A 21,849-nucleotide genomic window follows, 5' to 3' on the forward strand; every position below is an offset into this window, starting at 1 on the left:
CTTCTCTGATCCTAATTTTCTACATCTGCAAAATGAGGACAATAATATTTGCCTTGCCAACATAATAGAGTTGTGAATTTCAAAGTTAAATGAAATACTACAAAAATGTTGACTATCATAATTAAATAAAGTATCATGCAAAAATAATGGCTAGCCAGTCAAGCCTACCTCTTCAAAACAAAAAGTTTCCCTAAGAAATAAAAATATTAAAAAGAGAATTGTAACATAGTAACTAATAACTAGTAACATAATAGATGATGTTATTCACCTCTCTTGGGTTTGTGACTTATTTTTTACAGAAATTAAAGCACTTGATAGAAGGAATTCTTATTGCAGGTATTTATCTCATATATGCTTATTGGTCTTAAAACCTATGGTAATAAACACTTTTAAAATATATAAAAACATAGCAGGGTTTATCTTTTGCTGAGTCAGGTATTCTCTGAGGGAAACTGGTTCAGAGACTCTGAAAGGAAATGAACTTTCAAGTAAATAAAGGCATGGGAGAAACCATTGATGCCCCTGGGAAGGCAATTTACCTAAATATACTCAAGTATCTCAAGGTTTATAGTGTTTAAGAGCCACAGAAAGAAATCTACCAAAGCCAACCACTCAGTTATGGTGTGTTAAGGATTTCCTGATTAGTAAGTCAAAGGTTTTCTCTGTAGAAAAAACATCATGGATAATAGACTCACTGTTCTTATTCTCCCACTCCCACTCACTGCAAGGCAATTAGTCCATTCAAGTAATAGCTTTACTGCAAATAGCTTTCTTAAAACAATAGACACTCCCTTTGAAATTTTACAGGTAGAGGGTGTAATGAATGTATACTAATATATACTCATTCCATATATACTCATTCCAGACCCTTGCACATTTTTCACATTTAAAGCTTGCAAGCAAATTTGCATCACATGGACTTTCCGATAGAAAGATGACTAAATAAAAAATGCACATAAAATTACTTGTCTAAACAATTGTATCAAATGACTTTAACAACCTGTGACATCCACATAGATGATGAGATTGATGCACACATTGCACAATATTAGACTGCCTATCAAACTGAAGGTCCACAAGTCATTGTGATGAAATCAGTCTATCACTCTCATGCTTTCACTCAAATTTTCTTAGTAATAATCTGAAGATCACATGGTAGGATAGGGTACCAGGCACTGAGGACATTTCTCCAGCTGAACTGACTAACACTCAATCTCCACTACAAAGACATCTGATAACCATGTACTTTGAATGCCAAATACACATTTGTTTAAGACAACTTTACAAGAACTCTCTCAAAGAATGTGTTCAGCAGAGGTCTGAAACTCTCCAAGTTTCTCTAAAGATCTTTCATATCAATTGTGAGACATGGGAGATGTATCACACAAAGTGCTCTATTCTATGAGCAAAGCAGAATTGCAGTAGCATGTCTCTGTCCCAGATGTCCAAATGGACTCTTTGTGGCAAAATTCTGATTGAGTCTTTTGAGATTGTATTGGATGGATCAGCTAAAATCAAATACATTGCACCTTGACCCCAACACTTCATGATGTCATTGGTCCTTTTCGAGTAAGAAGGGTGAACAGCAACAGCTATAAGTCTTTCAACTAAGTTGTTAAAAGAAATCAATTAATAATGAAACACTTTCCACATTCTAAGTTAATGACTTCCAAAGAAATTTGTGCCCTAGAAATTTGTTCAGTTAAATCTTATATCTAGTACTCATTTGATGTAACAGCAACTTACTAACAAAAAAAGGGCAGTGAAATCCCTGGCCTTGGTATTCTTAATTTTTTTCTATTTGTGAAAATTCTATTCACACAATGGGACCTATGAGATCTATTTCCTTCTCATTGTTTCACCAATACTGCCATGTCTATACCAAAGCAGGAGAAAAAGGGGGGGCGGCGATGTTCTGAAGGTGGGAAAACATTTATCTAGCTTCACACCTCCTCCACTTTTCATGCCTTCCTTTTTCTCTCCCTTTCCCCTTGCCTCTTTCCTATCCCTCCTTATGATTAAATTTTTTCTCCATCCTTCCCCCTTTCTTTCTTCTTTCTTTCCTTTCCTCTTTCCTTCCTTCTCCTTCTCCTTCTTCCCTCTTTTCCTTTGTTCCTTTCTTCCTTCCCTCCTTACTTGCTTCCTTTTCTGTTACTATTTTTTCCTTCTTCCTTCCTTCCAATATATATGATCTCAAGTCAAAGACTCTGAGCTCACACAGATCAAGTCTTGTCTTGGGTACTTGTGCCCAAGGTGTCAATTCTCTTCCTTTGACTCTTTGTCTATCTGGATTAATCTAGAAAGTACCACAAATGTGTATGGTAAATCCTGCACAGGCACTCAATATCCAAAATAGTTAGCCTTTATTTCAAGAGAAAATGGATGTAATACTTAAGATTCCTGGGAGCCCATAGAAATATCAAGCATTAAATAACCCATCAGTACCTCCCCTCCCTTCCTAGAAAAAAAAGATTTCATCAGGGAAGTGTATGATTAAAAGATATGATGGATTAAACATATAGTAAAATGGTCATTGAATAGCCTTGAAATACCAAAAGAAAATGAAGAAGGCCTCAAACACATTGGAGAATTTTCCTCTGGGAAAATATGGTCTCTCAAGACAGATGGGCATTAATGACTTTAAAATTGCATCAGAAGAAGAAACATCAAAATCAAGTTCCACTTGAATCAGAGCATGAATGGAATACTGGGATAAGGACAAGAAAGAAAAATAAGACACTAACTCTGCAGTGTTGAGAAGCCTCAGAATCAAATAGGGAGTAAAGGGGTATTGCCTAAAATATCTCAGAGGAAACAGAGAAAGGATTCATACATGATAAAACCTTATTTATGGAAAAACCCCTAGCCTCCTATTCAAGTTCCCTGTAATTCATTAAGAATTCTTTGACTAGTGAGTCATTTCAGAATGTGAAACTATAAATCTGAAGTAGTACCAAGGTGAACACAGAGGTGTCACCAGGGTAAACAAACACTGCACAAAGGTCTGATTGTACTTATGATTTATGTATTGTCTTTAGGAGTTAACCTGGAATTGGGAGAATAAGGATAGGGACTAAATCTGTGACTTCATAGGTATAGGGAACTCCCAGGAGAAGACACTCCCTCTATGAACACACATTTTTCATCACTTAAAGTCTTAAAAAATAATTGACTAAAACAAGTAGTGTCAAATTCAGACAGATATTCAGGTCACTAAACCTTACCTAAGGATAAGGATCTCTACTAACCACTTAGAAAAGTATATATTAATTTTATATACCATTGCATTTTTATTCATTTTGCTAAATATTTCTCAACTAAATTTTAATCTGGCAAGGGCATGTGTTTGACACCATAGCTTAGAGCATTTCTAGTTTAAGTGCCTTGCCCAGTGTCAAAAAGAAGCTAATACTTGGGTAAGATAGACTTTGAACTCAGGATTTCCCTATTTCAAAGTCAACCCTCTAACCTCTAAATCACATTGTCTCTAATATGGTAGAGCCTCAAGTCTCAATTTCTTCATCTAATAAATGAGGATAATAATATATGCACTATTTCATAGAGATCTTGTGAAATAAATAACTGGATCACCATTTCTCATCAGGGCTGGAAATACAAAGGTTACTCATGGGTCAGACCTCATTGTCCCTCATTAACATGGAATTAGTGGCTGGTTCATTCTTCCTCAGTCACCCTTTCCTTACTGCCCCCCAACACACACACACACACACACACACACAATCCCAGGAAGTCATAATATTGGTGCCAGATTAAACATAGACAGCCCAATGACTTAGCACACTGAAGCTCAGAACTACAATCTGTAAGCTTTACTAGTTAATAGTGATTACCACCCCTGTCTGGTCTATAATTATAGTATTGAAAGAACTTTGGTTCCTCAAAAATATAGATAAAACTTTTTTTTTGTAAAACATATTTATGTATTAAACTTCTGATTCACAATTGGGTCAGGAAATAAATTGTGTTATAATAAAGATAATAAAGGACATGAAACATTGCTAACTTTCTTAAGGAAGATACCAATTTCACTTACTTCTCTATGGATTAGGGCTGATATAACATAAGCACTATTCATTCAGTGTTTATGAAGGAATAAAACTGAAAATTAAATGTAGTCTATATATAAGCCACATCTAAACTGTATCATTCCCCACACATAACAGGGATGATTATAATCACTAGGCATTAGGAATATTTATGGCATTAGGAGGTACCTGAAGTACTTTTTTAAAGGAATGCTCTACCAAGTAAAACTAAATAGCTTCTTTCATCATTATCAACTGTCAGAACACACTCTGGCTCAATAAGTCAATTTTTATTTAGTTACCAGACCAATATAGTTCATTCATTTACTTCAAAACTTCCAAAATTTATCAAAGTGAGAATTCTCTCCACCAACAAAGATAGCAATCCCACCATGTCTAAGATTCTTCATTTTTTTTAAATGTCATTGACCCCTTTGACAGTCTAGTGAAATCTATGTATCCTTTCTCAGAATGTTTAATGTATGAAATAAAAATATATAGGATTAAAAAGGAAACTAGTTATATTAAAATAATGATGTATATTTTATCCAGATTCATAGACCCCCCCCATAATATCCATGAAACCTAGACTCCAGGTTAAGAACTCTTGTCTTAAATGATTTAGTGATTTTTCTCAATGCCCCTCACAATTCAACCAGTAGCAATCCTTTTAGAGAAAAGTTCTCTGACATTAATAAGGCTGATCCTGGGATGACATCAAAAAGGCAACCTGGTACTGTGGAATGAGAGCTGGATTTGAAGTTAGATGACCTAGGTCAAACTCCAGCTCTGCTTTTTTACTACCTGTGTAACCATATTCAAGACACATACCCTCTTAGGACCTCAGGGTTCCAGTTCCTCCATCTGAAAAATGAGGGGAGTGCATCTTAGGATTTCTGAGATTCCTCTTAGTTCTAAATGATTCTTACGACCAATTGTTCCAATTTAATGAGACCTGTCAAAACTTTCGGTTCAGGGGAATATCGTTCAAGAACCCCATTCCTTGATTAGGCATCATAGTAGGATCTCAGTAGAAACACACATTGATATGTAATTAAATTCACATAAAGCACATCTAAACAACACACCTCAGATGTCCTTGGCATGACCTGTATGACAAATCCGTGTGTCCAATTTGGTAAGCTTAATTAACTTCTATAATGTGAGAATTCAAACAACCAGTTTAGTTTTGTTATATATTTTTTTAAAAAAGACTAAAATCTGCAATAATTTTAGTCCAGCATTAGGAATAATCACTTCATAATTAGGAAGGAAGGAAGAAAGGAAGGAAGGAAGGAAGGAAGGAAGGAAGGAAGGAAGGAAGGAAGGAAAGAAAGGAAAGGAAAGGAAAGGAAAGGAAAGGAAAGGAAAGGAAAGGAAAGGAAAGGAAAGGAAAGGAAAGGAAAGGAAAGGAAAGGACAGGAAAGGAAAGGAAAGGAAAGGAAAGGAAAGGAAAGGAAAGGAAAGGAAAGGAAAGGAAAGGAAAAGAAAGAAAGAGGGGAGAGAGAGAGAGAAAGAAAGAAAGAAAGAAAGAAAGAAAGAAAGAAAGAAAGAAAGAAAGAAAGAAAGAAAGAAAGAAAGAAAGAAAGAAAAAGTTAGCTTCTAGTCATCTAATTGAAATGCAAACCAAATGCTCTCTCTGCAGTTGGAAAAAGAATTTACAACTTATAAACTATATTAAAAATAGAAAAATTCCTTATTTTTCCTGCAAAAAGCTGATCTATGTCTTTATATAATTATCAATACCAACACATATATTTCTATTCAGATTGAATAGAATAAATGAGTTTTATTTTGGAATATTGTTATAAAATTGGGCATCTACTTGAATTTATTCAAGAGATATCTAGGTAGTGAAGAACAGAATCCTACTTGGCCTAAAGTTAGGAAGAACTGAGTTCAAATCTAGTCTCAAACACTTAGAAACTGTAAGGCACTGAGAAGACACTTAAACCTCTATTTGTCTTGGTTTCCTCATATACAAAATGGGAATAATAGTAGCATCCAACTCCTGGGGTTGTTTTGAAGATCAAATGATGTGATATTTATACTAGCTAATATGACAAAAAAGGAAAGCGATTAATGTTGGAGGGAATGGAAACTGGACACTAATGTACTGTTGGTGAAGTTGTGAACTGATGAAAGCACTCTGAAGAGCAATTTAGAGCTATGCCCAAAGGACTATACAACTGTGCATACCTTTGATCCAGCATTACCACAACTAGCTCTGTATCCCAAAGACATCATACAAACAGAAAAAAAGATCCTCATGCAAAAAATATTTATAGCAGCTCTTTTGTGTGGTAGCAAAAAGTTGAAAATTAAAGGCATGCCCATTCATTATTATTCATTCCTATGCAGTAAGGATAGAACAGGAATCAGGAAAATTCATCTTCCTGAATTCAAATCTAGCCTCAGACATTTAAGAGTTGTGTGAGCCTGGGCAAGTCACTTAAGCCTGTTTGCCTCAGTTTCCTCATTTATTAAATGAGTTAGAGAAGGAAATGGCATCATGAAGAGTCAGGCACAGACAGACATGGCTTAAACGACTGGTTCACTCACACAATAAATATAACTGAGCATTGGTTTATATAAGGTACTCTGCTATGGGGCATCATACAAAGCTAATTAAGAAGGTCCTCAAGGAGCTTCAATTTTGTATGTGAGATATATACACCAAGAACTATAATAAAAAGTAATGTGTGTTAAGTGGCAACTTTACCATGTAGTCAGAGAGCCAAACTTAGAGTGTCTCTGACACGTACAGACTATGTGAGCCAGGAAAGAGTCACTTGAGTGCTCAATGCCCCAGGCACCTCTAAGACTAGTATATATTATAGAAAAGGTACCCATCTGCATTGCTAGAAGACACAACTTTACTGGGAGCTCCAAGGAAATTGCAGGGCCAAAACACATGATAATTACCAGTTTCTCCAACTGTCAAACAAGAGAGTTAGACTAGACAATCTTTAAGATCCTCTCATTCTTTAAGTAGAAGATTACAATGTTTTTAAACCTTGGTCATTCTATTCATAGAAACAGAGAAGGAAGAGAAGCTGTTCATGGTTGAGGAAGGGTGGAGGAATTTGGTTTAAGACATGTTTGGTCTGAAGTACAAACAGGACCTCTAAGTGGAAATGAGGCAAGTCCTATAGGCAAGTAGAAATATAGAACTAGAGACAAAGAAAAGGTAGAACTGGAGATAAAGACTCCATAAAAACTAATAACAGCATAAAAGTGTCAGCTTCAACTGATCTTTAAAACCAAAGATGCTGTTAAATAAATCAGATAATTTATCCTTCACTTACATCAAAAGTGAGTATTTCTTCCTGTATCTATATAATAAAGAGGGAACTGGATCTTATAAATATTCTAAGGTTATATGAGTGAATCTTGGAAGGGTTAAAGAGAATAGTAGCAGTTAACCTATGATACTGCAACCCAGTGGATATCATTTTTTAAAGTATCTATGGTCTGGTCACTTTATAGTATTCTTCTAAATTCAAATTTTTAAAAATTTTCATCAAATAAAAATAGGTAACTGAAGTCCTGAGAAAGTCTAATTTCCTAATTATCAGCTGGCTTCAAATTCCCTCTTGTGAAATTGACTATTTTTTAGGTTGACCAAATTAATTATGATTAAAACTGATATAGTCAAGACTACCAACTTCATTCTATTTGATGTCAGGACAAGAATTTTATTTATCTATGGAATCAAAGTTATGGGTTACCTAAAAGGGCAATGGAAAAATTGTTAATGGGTGTAAGGAAGCTGTAACATCTTTCTAAGGACTTTTTTTCAAGAAATTCAATAAGGGCTATCTTCAAGATTGATGACAATAATGATGTTTTCCTTTCATTTTCAAAGAAGACTATGACATAAATTAGTTTTGAATGAGGGTGCTGCACTAAGTCACCAGCCTCACTTTCTCCTCCAGAGTCATCTGGGTCCAGTATCCAGATATGAATCAGGACAAAGGCAATAAGGGTTAAGTAACTTGCCCAACATCACACAGATACTAAGTATCAAGTGTGTGAGACTGGATTCGAACTCACATACTTCTGACTTTAAAGCCAATACTCTATTCACTGCAGCTAGATCTAGCAACCCTCAAGGAGATATATTATTGTTCGAATAAAGTTTGTACATATTTTTTTTTCCTTTATAAGCTGTGAATTCCTTGAAGACAGAAACAATTTTTGCTTTTGTCTTTGTATACACAGTTCCTAGCATATAGTAGAGACATAATAAATATTTGCCAATTGATTAAATGTCTTACTGCAAAAGGAGGTAGACTGATTATGTCTTGAGAGGGAGCGAAGGATTGATCCAAGTGTTGCACTGGTGTTGATAAACATAAAAAGATCTAAAGGGATGCATCCAGAAAGAACACTGAATAAGACTACATAGGAGAATCTGCACAAGATTCTTAAAGGGGACAGAAGGAATAGATAGGTTATATCAAGTGAAAATTAGAAGGGAATACCAGAAGGGCTCCAACCTACATATGAAAATGATGTTCCGTATTGAGGGATATAGATGGCAAATCATAGAAATATTGATGAATGTAGATAAGTAATTAGCAAAAATGACTCCTCATCCTCCTTTTGGATTAGAGAAAACCTTTGGAAGGATGAATTTTTGTAAAGTTTAGGAATTTGTAAAAATGGCTCCTCATTTCACTTTTGGATTAGAACAAATCCCTGGGATGAATCTACTTAGTTGTAATCAACTTTTCTAAGACTCACCAGGCTTCAGTGGACTTTCAGTGGAAAAATCAATTAATTTCAGATGCTCATCTCCAGATGATGGGCTATTGTCCACACTGATACAATATAAAGGTTCATCCAAGAAAGAAGGCCTCTTCAGTCTTCCGATGCCGAGAGTTTTTGACATAAAGTAACCTTCTATATCACTAGTAGCTACATCCCAGGAAATCCTGGGACTCTCTTCTTCCTTTGTCTCAGTAACCAAAAATTCTTCTATGTGACGTTGGCCACCCAATGCTTTGGTAAGGTAATAGCCAGGAGTTTTGCATTCTCTGTTTTCAAGGACATCTTCATTCTCAACCTCAAGACTGCTGAGAGGTGGTGACATACTTAGCAACTGAGTGATGAAGGAACTGGAAGGCTCGATGGATTCAGGTTGTATTCCATCAGAATATCTACTCTCCTTTTCTGATTTTTGTTCAAATATGCATTCTTCTAGAAGAGTCTTCAACTGCTCTTCAGAGAGAACTCGAGGTGTTTTCATCTGAGAAAATAAATAAAGAACATAACCAGTCATTCAACCAGAGATCACTTTAAGAGTCAATATTGTGCTAAGTACATAGAAGGATACAGACTCTTTAGGGGTCTTTACCATAAAGATTAGTAAATCTGCTGCAATTCAAGAGCATTTCTTAGATACTGAGAGGTTAATTGGATTCTCCATGGTCACAGAGGATATGTCAAAAGCAACAATGGGACCAAAGATTTTCTTCGAATTTTGGGGGCAGTGGTGCAGTGGATAGAGCCAGCCCTGGAGTCAGGAGGACCTGAGTTCAAATCCCATCTCAGCCATTTAATAAATACCTAGCTGTGTGACCTTAGGCAAGTCACTTAACCCCATTGCCTTGCAAAAACTAAAAAAAAAGGAATTTTTCTATCTCTTTCTACTGGACTTTGTTACTATATAAAACATGCTTATAAAATGGTGATATGGGGTTTATTTTATATGCTTCAATTTTGCCAAAGTTATTATTTCAACTGGTTTTTTAGTTGTCTAGGATTCTCTAAGTATACCATCATATCTTCTGCAAAGAGTGATCATTTTGTTTCCTCATTTCTTATTCTAATTCCTACCATTTCTTTTTCTTCTCTTATTGCTCAAGCTAAATTTCTAGTACATAATAGTGGCAATAATGGACATCTTTGCTTCAGTCCTAATCTTAATGCAAAGAGTTTTAGCTTATTCAAATGATAACAATTATATACCTCAGAAAGGTTGTGAGGATTCAAATGATATAATGTTTGTAAAGGGCTTAGCATAGTGCTTGGCATATAGCAGAATTTATTCCTTCCTTCCCTTCCCTCCCTTCCTTCTCTCCCCTCCCCCCTTCTGATCTCTCCCCCCTCCCCCCTCTCCCCCTCCCTTCTATTCCCTCCCCTCCCTTCTTAAATAAATTGATGAAATATAATGGAAGGAACAATAAAAGAGTAACACTGAGACAATAATTCAGTCTTCATCATCAACTCATTACCCAGGTGTTTTGATTTGTAATAATCAGAAACACCTTTTACAGAGCCCCAGAACTTTTTTTTAGAAGAGATTCATATCATGGGGTTTATGCCAATCTATTTCTCTGTCCTTGATAGTCTGGGAGAGTCTTATGCACCTGTCAACCCCACTTCTGCCTTGTCAATCTTGAAAAGTAGAGAAAAAGAACACTGATTGAGTCAGAAGTCTTCAAAGCTAATCTAGTTTCATTAATTTGCAGTGTGACCTTGAACAAGTCATTTAACTTTTCTGATATTCTTCATTTATAAAGATTGAATGTTTTTTTTAGCAAGGCAATGAGGTTAAGTGGTTTGCCCAAGGCCACATGGCTAGGTAATTATTAAGTGTCTGAGGCCAGATTTGAACTCAGGTACTCCTGACTCCAGGGCCAGTGTTCTATCTACTGTGCCACCTAGCCACCCCTAAGATTGAATGATTTTTAAGAGTCCTTTAAGCTCAAAAAATTTGATACTACTATTGATACTGGATTTTACCCTTGAATGGCAAGGGTTTATGTATTACATTAGAATATAAACTTCTTGAGGGTAGGGCTTATTTCACTTTTATATTTGTATCTCGAGGGCCTATCCTATTACTTAGTAAATGTGTAATAAATGCTTATTGAAAAGCTAGAACTTTTGTGAGGAGGAGCAATCTGAGGTTGCCAGAATAACCTAAGAGGCTAAAGGAGAAAATATGTTGTCTTGACCTTGCTGCTCTGTAAGCAAGGGGGTTCATTTGGCTCTCTCTGAAGTTTCAGAGGAAAATAGAATTTGGACACCCCCCCCAAATCCTCCTAGGTCATACAATCAGTTTCCCAAGCATTAAAGAGTCTAAGTCATTTCATTTATGACTTGTTGACAAGGCAACCAGGCCTGTATCTTTGACTCACATAATTGAAAATTCACTATCATAAACAGAAAATGTAATATTTTTGCTTGATATGATATATCATTTTTATGGCCAGCACCTGACACTATCACCAATTGGTTAGTAATGGGAAATCAAGTCAATGGTAATAAAGAGTGGAAAGTCAGAGTCCTGAATGATTAACACACATAGAGAACATTGTGTAAATAGCCTTTAAATAACATCAAATTCTGCTTCAAATCAAACAATAAAAGTACATTTCCAACTCTGAATAGTTACCAGGAATGGGATTTACAACTGCTTGTTATAACAACAGATGTTGCTCCTAACACCTAAGTATTAGCAATCCTAGAGTAACCATAATGTCATCACTCCCAGGTATCAAAGTAGTAGCCATAAAGTCATTAACTACTCAAAGGAAACATCAGAATTTTATAACTTTACATTAACAACTCTCATTCAAAGATTTTCTGTAGTAAACTGAAAACTGTCAACCACTGAAATATATTTTCTCTTTTAAATGTGTGGAATTTTGACATCTCCCCAGCCACTGAAAATAGATTAAAAATTAAAAAAGATAGAGAACTATATTTTCAAACATAATTATAAGATTCTTGAAATTTATTTAATGTGAAGTTGTTTTGATTTGCTTGCAGAGCAGCAAGTTTTAAGACAACATATTTTCTCCTTCACAAGAAACTACTGATGTGCCAAACTAACTGCCATTATTCCAGCAAGTCATGATGTTCAACTTGGAAACCCCCAGAGACTGGTAGGTACAAAATGGTTCACTTCACATCAATAAAGATGTTTCTTTTTGTTCAAGATTGAAGGACACAAGATTAATCTGGACTCTGTATCCAGTATTTTTTTTCTTCCTTGTCCATCTCAATCCCATTTTTATGCCATTCTCCCATTTCTCACACTCATGCTGAGATGAAAGAAGTGCCATAAGTCAAAGGCAGCTGTCACTGGCACATGAGCACCAAAATTGGCAGTATTTGCTGTAAGACTGAAATGAGCATTTCATCAAGTCATGTTCTACTATTTTAAGTCATGTAAATTTGACATCTGGAGCAGCATTTCTATATGTTGTCCCTTGTAGTCCATTTGTATCAACTTAACCATAGAAACTGTTCATTATGCTTCAATTACACCAATCTGACTAAAAGTAACTCAAAAGCTGTGAGGAGAGAAGGAAGAAAAGGCTTCACTTAACATTGAATTCTAATTTGGGGGTCCCAAAATAGTAATAGCAAGTTGACTACAGCTAATAATGATGTTTCAGAGTTTCAGAGGGTTTCAGAGACCATCTCCAAGAAGTCAATCTCGAACCACATAAGAATACATAGGTGAAATATTCTGAATTGTGCTTAGACATGAGAAAGTTGTGAGTATACTATGGAGTAAGTGGTCCAGGCTTAAAATTGATTATGCTACTGCCAGACTTGGATAGTATATTCATTATTTTTATTTTTTCTTTTCCTTTTTTTCTTTGTTACAAGTGAAATAGAGAGCTGTATATTTCTTTTATTTTTCTTCCTTTTTTTTAGGTGAGACAATTGGGGTTAAGTGACTTGCCCAGGGTCAAATAGCTAGTAAATATCAAGAATCTAAGGTCAAATTTGAATTCAGGTCCTCCTGATTCCAGGACTTGTGTTCTATCTACTGTGTTACTAAACTGCTTCAAGAGGTGTGTATTTCAAAGCAAAAGTGAAGCAAAAACAAAAAGATATCAAGAATATTTAATTTGGGGTTTTTTTTAGGTTTTTTTGCAAGGCAATGGAGTTAAGTGGCTTGCCCAAGGCCGCAGCACAGCTAGGTAATTATTAAATGTCTGAGGCCAGATTTGAACTCAGGTACTCCTGACTCCAAGGTCAGTGCTCTATCCACTGCACCACCTAGCCGGCCCCAATTTCTTTTAAAAAAATTAAATATTCGGGGCAACTAGGTGGCGCAGTGGATAGAGCACCGGCCCTGGAGTCAGGAGTAACTGAGTTCAAATGCAGCCTCAGACACTTAATAATTACCTAGTTGTGTGGCATTCGGCAAGCCACATAACGCCATTTACCTTGCAAAAAAACTGAAAAAAAAATTGAGTATCCTGTAGCTTGTAGCCAGGATTCTTAAAATAAAGTTGTAATGAGTATACTTTTCAATGTACTATTTAAGCAATTAATTATAAAAATGGGTAAGGAGCAGCAGAAATACCACTGAAACAACAATTACAATTTTATGAAGAAAGTTAGCCATTACAATTATATTAAAAAGAACAAGTGTTCAGAAAGAACCTTAACCAGTAAACCTTTAACTCACTTGCCAAAGAGATATGGTAGCCAACAGCAATACTGGTGTAGAACATAAACTCATTTGTAAAATCCTACTGAGGCTGATGAAGTGTCATTGTATAAAGTAGAGGAAGTCAAGGGAGGATTAGATAAGTTTAAATTTTGATAAGGTCTAATTAAATAGAGTTATTCCAAGGATCTTTTAAATGATAAAAAGAGAACAAACAGAAGAAAAAAAGAGAATAATCAGCAAAGATGTTTATAACTAATTATTTTCACCATAAAAGACATTAAAGGGGTGGCTAGATGGCACAATGATTAGAGCACTTGCTCTGGAGTCAGGAGTACCTGAGCTTAAATTCAGCCTCAGACACTTAATTATTACCTAGCTGTGTGGCCCTGGGCAAGCCATTTAACCACATTGTCTTGCCAAAACCTAAATAAATAAATAAAGAGATAGATAAATAGATGAATGAATGAATGAATGAATGAATGAATGAATGAATGAATAGATAGAAAATAAAAGACATTAGAGCCACAACTCTAAGACCACAGTCTTGGAAGAACTTACAGGGGAAGTAGAAATGTTACTAATTAGAATAAAGATGAGAAAAGTATCTAAGATGAACCAAATGCATCTAGAACAAGTTTGTGCTGAAACTGATAGGAAGATAAAGAGCTGATATGCAAGGTATCTGAAAAAAAATGAAAATAAGCACATGAAGAAAGAATCTCAGAACTTATATTTTTAAAAGATGATCAAAAACATCAGTGACTACCAACTATTTCCAATCCATACAAAATCAGAATGAAGTCATCAGGAAAGAATAGACAAGTTTTCCAAGCAGATTATTCTACAGTGAGCCATAGCATTATCATCTTCCAACTTACTGAAAGGCAGAGAATACAAGATTCCATTGCACTTATTATTTGTTGATTTTTTTAAAGTATTTTATTTGATAGGAGTAAAATGTTCCAATAAAGGTTGTCTTTCTCCTATCAATTTGTAGCTCTTATAAGTTCTATAAGTCCATATAAACTTCCACTTGCATCGACAGTCAGGTTCCCCACAGAATGGGTTCCATCTTCCTCATATTCTCTTAGAAGCACCTCTGAGAAGTTAGGAATGCCTTTTTTACTGCCATCTGGTTGAGTCTCCATTCTAATGTGTTTCCCTAATATGAAGTACCAATTATTGTTATATCTGTGATTCTACAGTTTTATCAGTGGTTTTTGATTAGTGCCCCCCAATTAAGTAAACAATTAAAAATCAATTAACATTTAGAACAGGGATAGAATTACTGAGAAGATATAGCAAAAAACATAAAGTATAAACATACATATGGGAGTAATGGAAGAGGTAGGTATTATTCTATCTTCTATCACCTTATGTGTGGAGAGAACAAAATTGGATTTTAAGTGGTTGCTACAAAGAATTCATCCCAGTAAATTTACTTACAAATGTAGCAAATCCAATGGACAAAATTTATCTCTTGCTCACAGAAACCAGGATCTCACTTTTGATTCATGGTTGGCTGGGTCAAATAGGTTGTGGAGGACTTCATTCCTCCTCACTAAGTCAAACAAGTTGTGGAGGATTTCATTCCTCCTCAGGCTCAGCTGCTCACAGTTTTTGGCATGGACTCCAATTCAATGACTATTGGTATTCTCCCAACCTTTCAAAGCTCTCAATTTTGTAGCCTAATCTATCCAATCTCAAATATTCAAACTCTAAAGAAAAAAATAGACACAAGATGGAAGAAAGCAATAATAAATCTGTTTGCTCAGAATTCATGTCAACCTAGGGAGGGAGTGTTAGACCCTACTCTAGTTTTCTCTCTCATCTGGAGGCTTATAGTGGTCCTTGCCTTCTCATTTGAACATGGTCAGGGAATAAGATAATAAGGTCAAATAATACTCAGTTCTAGCTCAGGTGTCAGTCAAAACATTTCTCCTCATCACATAGTAAGCAGACTGGAAAGTCACAAAATGCCTATACATAATCTGAAAATCCTATGGCTGAACATCTTCCACAAGAGCTAAGTTCTCATTCATCAATCATTTGTTATACACAAAATTAAAATCATTCAAATCTTTAAAGATATAAAACAAATAACTTTTTTCAAAGACCTTCTGATTATAAATATCAGGCAAGCATAAAAACAGGGAGATATGTACTCACCAAAGATGTTTGCTACCATGAAGGAAGAGATACAATGTAGAGTATGAATGAAGAGTATGGTGAGGGTCCTCCAGTTGCTCCCTTTTGTGTAGAACATTGTGCTAATTTTATCACACCTCAGAAAATTTCAGTCTTCAAGAATATATGCATGACTACTTAGAAGAATTTAACTTGACTCTCCTCATAAGACCAAATGGATGAAGGGTTTCCACTGCCCACATTATAACACATAGTTAGATGGAGAAACAATAGAAATTGTCCATCAGTATAGGTATCTAAATCAAGCACTATCAATGGACAATCAATTGAACCTGGTATTAAATATGAAGCGGAGAGAATCTGGATTGTCTTCCAGAACTAGGAAAAAACTTCTTTAATTATCTGTGATCCTAAAGCCAATTCTCAACTAGTCCCTTTCCTAGTTACAATAACAGAAATGCCAAGATGATCAGTTTATATCAGTGGCTAGCTTAAGTAACAGCAACAGTAGAATCCTCTCAGGTTAGTCTACTACATGTCAGTCAATACATATAAGTTTTTCTTTCCAGTAAACTAGATGGGCAGCTAGGTGGTACTGTGGATGAGTACTGAACTTGGAAACAGGAAGACTCATCTTTAGGAGTTCAAATTTCACTTCAGATACTTACTAGCTGTGTGATCCTGGGAAAATCATTTGATTCTGTTTGCCTTTGTTTCCTCATCTGTAAAATGAGCTGGAAAAGGAAATGGCAAACTATTCTGGTATCTTTGCCAAGAAAATCCCAAATTGGGGTCACAAAGAGTCAGCCACGATTAAAAAATGACTAAACAAGTAATCTACAGTAATGGTTGGTTGCTTATGCATCAACAGTAGCTATTGGAATCTGGAACCAACTCAGTTCTAGGAAAAAAAATCTACTGAGGAATGAATCATATTATATTTTTTTAAATAGTCTTAAAAAAAGAAAAAACATCCAAATACCATTTTAATAACACCAATTGAATTTAGACATTAGAATATTCAAAGTTAAATATGCAGCCCTTTAAAGAACCAGTTTTTATCTTTGCTCAGAGTAGTCAATCTCATTGCCCATGACTAGTTTTCAGAATACCTATTGGGATGATGGTGACACTTAGTGATAGTTGGTGATAGATCATCTCTCTACTTTCTCTTTTAGGTTTATTTCCCCCTCCCAACTCAACCACTCTCAATATACTTCTTGGGTGTCCTATACCTTTATACTACCCCCTTTTCATTTTCCTCTAGGGTCTGACTTCCTCAAACATCACCGTACTTCTGGAGAGCTGTGACTCAAGGGGATGACTGGAAGATAAAGAAATGCTGAGTATACAAACTACCTAGAACCATCAACTAAAAATCATTCCTGAGTCTGATTCTTTGATTCTGTTCCTTTTGTCCTGGATATTTGCCCTTGTCCAAATAATCTAAGTCAGTCCCATGATGTCCACTAAAATTGCCTGGAAGCTATTTGGATCTTTAATATGTTCCTGGTTCAAACTCCCTGAATCTTCCTTTGCTAGACATAAGATTTGGCACCCCTTCTCTCCCCATCCACACACCCCACAAACCCCAACATACATAGACAAATACATAAAAACAAACATATGTTGTCTCCAAGTTCCCTCAAAATAAAATTCCTGTTATAATGTAACTGAAAGATTTTGATCTATCAAAAACCTTTAATTTACCAGTCAACATCCATCTACCAGACAACTGCAGCATCCTAAAGTCTAAGGTCAACTGACCCTCTATCAAAATGGATCTTCCAAGTCCCATTTCCTCAGATTCAATTCTCTAAGGCTGGCTACTTTGAAAAACTGATCCCTACTAAGTATAAATAGTAAATATGTAACTGCTTCAAGTAACATTTTAACAGAATCCTTCTTGAGACAAGATGACAGTCCAAAGGCAGGAAAGGCATTTAAGTACAATGGAATACTGATATGGAGAGATTAGCAACAGCACCCTACTGAAAAGGTCACACTAGTCACCATTTACTCTGTTTATGGATAGCATGAACCAAATATATTGCTATCAGGGCCTATTGGGAGTAAATTTAGAGTTATCAGTTTTAAGTTCAGTTAAATGTGCCAAGCAGGGATAGATTTTACCATCACAAAGGAGTTAACTGAGAATGATTTCTAGTTTTAGAAAAATGTTGCTAATTGCCCTAAGTTTATATGCATATATACCAATTACTCTATACAGTCTGTACTGTACATATAGTACAACTTAAGTAAACATGACAGTTATCATCATTGTTGCTCGTTTGCTCATTGCTTTTAGATTTGCTAATCTGAAACCTAAATTCTACTATAGTCAAGTAAAAGAGATGATATACAGAGAAGATGCCATGATATGCTGTGGCTGGTTCTTTTCTTTTCTTCCTTTGATAACATAGATAATGTGAATACCATTAATTATAGTAAAAGGTTAAGCAAAAAAGGGACAGATTTTGGTGATGTCTATACAAACCAAATAAATACACAAATTAACTTTTTTCAAAACAGATACTGAAGTCAGAAGCAACTGGTCATCATGATAACAACCTTCCTTTAAGATGAGGTCTAATTTTCTATTTCACATACAGATAGGTCCTATGGGAAAGGACCAGGTACAAGGCCAAGCAATGTCCTAGGCACTAAACAAATATTAGGTCACTTGATTCCTCCCCAGCCACCCTAAGAAGTAAATGCTATTATTTTTCCCATTTTACAGTTGAAGAAATTGAGGTACAAAGCAGATAAGTGACTTGAGGTCACATAGCAAGTATCTGGGGTTAGATTTAAATACCAGGTTGCCTGAATGCAAGTCAGTGCTCTACCCCCCTGAACCACCTAGTTGGCTCTATCTCTGCGGGGTGTTAGGGTCTTTCTCACCTCCTTCATTTTCAGAACTGAATCTACTTCCAAATTGAATCCCCAAATTTTCAGTTTCCAAATGGAAGTTTCAATACAAATTTCAGAATCCCTGCAGCTAATGTTTTGGCATGTCCCAGACAAACCCACTGGCAGAGATGTATGCGTAGAGTAGCTTCATGTTATATTTTACAAGACCTTGCTAGAGAGAAGAAGGGCATTCTCTTCTCCAAATGAACAATCTCCATCAAGGAATACCTAATCCAGTATCCATTATGGATAAAGTTGTATACCAAATAAGATGAATCCTTATCAACCTATTCTCATTTTCTGTTGGGGACTTCTCTGCCCCTTGTGGAGTAACCTTGCTAAAATGTTCAGTTACCTTAAGCCTCCTGGGCTCCCCAGATGGGGTCACACTTAAGTCATGACATATTCCAGAAAAAGGGCTCCTTCCTGTTCCTCAGTGCCCTATCCTCTCTAATATGAATGTGAATGTGTGATAAAGGTTTTACAAAAAATATACAAAAATGTACATCTAATATTTATGGGGCCTATAAGGTACAAGTGGAGGAGAGCATAATTAATAAGACAAGGCCCCTTCTCTCAAGGATACTATATTTGGAACTGAACAGGTTCCTTAAGGAACAAATCCTTAGCAACTACTCTATTCCAGTTCTTTTGTTTTGCAGATAAGAAACTAAGATCCACAAGTATCACACAAATTAATATGTGGCAGATCCAGCCCTTGAACCCAAGCCCTCTAGCTCTAAACCCAGCATCTTTTTTTCAAGAGAACATAATATAAATTGATAAGCTAGCAGAGGATATAAGAGAGATATACACATATATCAAGATAAAACTTAATTTGCACTCCTTTTACCTACACTTAATAATTCCTAATTTGTAAGAAAGTTCAGCCCATGTGTCAACACCTACAAGAAGCCTATCCTGATCTTCCCAGCTATTGATGCCTTCCTCTCCACATTAGGAAATTATCTTATGTTTAAGCTGAACCTATGTTGTGGCCTCCCAGTAAAATGCCCCAAGACCAAAATGCCCCAAGACCTTAATAAATGCTTGTTGAATGATTGAATGGATATATAAGAAAATCATAAAGAAATGCTATGAGAATTCAGAGAAATTTGAGATAACTTCCAGTTGGGAGAAGATCAGGGAAGGCTGAAGGGAAGGAGGTAGCATGAGCTATTTAACCAAGTAAATTCATCCTGGCTAATGTGATTCTAGTCAATAGAATTATTAATCCCTTAATCTGAAAATTTTATTATTTGACCTTTTGAAAGTAAAACCCAAATGCCAGATTAAATAGATGGATACTTTCATTAAGATTATTGGTAAACTTATAAGTGGCCCAATCCATTTGCATTTAAGACCATCCCTATCCAAGGATACTCCCTCTATCCAAAGAGGCTGACTGCCAACTATAAAATTCAGTTTGGAAATTGGGTTCTAAATGAACAACTTCTTTTTACTCTTAACTGCAATATAGAAATGAAACTTACTTTTCTATTATAACTAAGTTGAATAAAGCTCATAGTAGTAAACATATTTCATATTTTAATTATTAAAATCTGTTTATATAGTAATACCTAGAATGATGGCAGAGAAAGCTCCTCCTTGAACAATTAGCAAATGCCTACAAATAAAGGCCCCCCCCAAAAAAAAATTTTAACCTTTTTATGTGAATCTTCTCTGACTCTAGGGTAATTTTGAAACTTTTCTAAATTTAAAGTGCTGAAAAAAAAATTGCATCTGCACTAGATGGTGGTGCTGAGTCACTTATTTAGAAAGGGATATGGATTGTATAAAATCTGACAAGTTAGGTGACTTTATTGTGGGTCCATACCAGCATGGAATAAAAATAGATGAATTAAGGAACAGAAAGATGGTATTGGGAGTTTCAAATCTTTTCACTTTGTATTTGTTTAATATAGGAAACATTTCTTCAAGAAGTCAAAATCAGCTCTAACAAACATTCTTGGCATTCTGCTAACTGAATTTTAATTACTATTTCAATCTACTGTGTGAAAATGTTAAAATTTTCCTAAATCATTTGCTGATTTATAAATTGAATTGAAGTTAATAGGCTGAAAAGCATTTTGGTCTTTAAAAGTATTTGTTCTTAGATTTCCAGCCAAGATGATGGAGAGAAGACAGGTACTGTGTTAAGTGCTCCTCTTTACCCTCAAAAACAACATGAGAGAAACCTCTTAACAGAAATTTGATCAACAAAACCCAGAAAGAGAAGCTAGGAGAAGAACATCTACCATGAAGGTCTGAACCTGGTGAAGGTGAAGGTGAACCTGGAGACAAGAACAGAGGATCAGAGCAGGGACTGCAGCTGGGGGAAGCCAGAGGGCCAGCCTCAGCCATAGAGCCTTAGGAGAGTGGCAAGTGAGAGACCAACTTTAGCTGCAAAGTCTCTGACCCTGGGGAGAGGAGCTACTGGAGGGTGCGTTCCAGCACAGAGTCTCAGAGCATGCCTGGTGAACAAGTAGTTGGGTCTGGGACCTGAACTCCATACTTTCAGCAGAGTCCTTTGTCCAGAACAAGCAATAAACAACCCCCACCCCCACCCCCTCAGGACAACAGAGTTCACAAAAGAGATTAACTCTCTCCCCCAGGGCCCAGCCCAGTGTTCAGGGTCAACTCAGACCCTGCTGCTGAAAACCACAAACACTCCAGAGAAAGCAACCAGTGCCCCCTGCTGGCTGGCCCTTGGAAATACTAAACCAAGGGAACAAAGCCTCCAGGATCTTCAAAAGCAAACCTCTGAGAGCCAGACCCCACCTCAAAAGAGATCCTGGAAAGATGAAAAAAGGCCAAAGTAAAGGGGGGCCCATGGAGAAATACTTAGAAGAAATAGATTCTAACCCAGAGAGATCTAGCACTGCTGAGGAGAATATGAATTGATCTCCAGTCCAGAAAGACTTCCTTGAAGAAATCAGGAAGGAGTTTAAAAATCAATTGGAAAAATTGGGGAAAGAAATTCAAGAGAAAATTAACATACTTGCAAGAGAAAATTAACATCTCATAACAAGAAAACAAAGCTTTGGAAAATACAATTGAACAAATACAAAATGAGAATAACTCTCTCAGATCTTCAATTGGGCAAATGCGAAAAGAAAATGATTCTCTCAAAACTACACTTGGGCCAGTGGGAAACTCCTTCAAAAATAGAAATGACCAACTGGAAAAGGAGTTGAAAAAGATAAATGAAGAAAAATCTTCTTCTCTAAAAAAAAGAATGGAATCAGCAGAACTAATGACTTCATGAGACAACAAGATTGTGTTAAACAAAACCAAAAGTTCAAAAGAAAATGT

General features: G+C 35.9%; 1 protein-coding gene across 7 annotated transcripts in view; it reads right to left on the reverse strand.

Annotated features, from left to right (window-relative positions):
- The window catches only part of FSIP1 (fibrous sheath interacting protein 1), a 322,107-nt gene that overhangs the window by 6,327 nt on the left and 293,931 nt on the right, over positions 1-21,849 (reverse strand). For all 7 annotated transcript variants that reach the window (XM_074235080.1, XM_074235081.1, XM_074235082.1 and 4 more), the window contains one exon: positions 8,796-9,300. In XM_074235080.1, the coding sequence (XP_074091181.1) occupies positions 8,796-9,300 (505 nt within the window). The remainder of the gene's footprint in view (positions 1-8,795; positions 9,301-21,849) is intronic.

Source organism: Macrotis lagotis, chromosome 4 (genome assembly GCF_037893015.1).
Source record: "Macrotis lagotis isolate mMagLag1 chromosome 4, bilby.v1.9.chrom.fasta, whole genome shotgun sequence".
Classification (NCBI taxonomy): domain Eukaryota; kingdom Metazoa; phylum Chordata; class Mammalia; order Peramelemorphia; family Peramelidae; genus Macrotis; species Macrotis lagotis.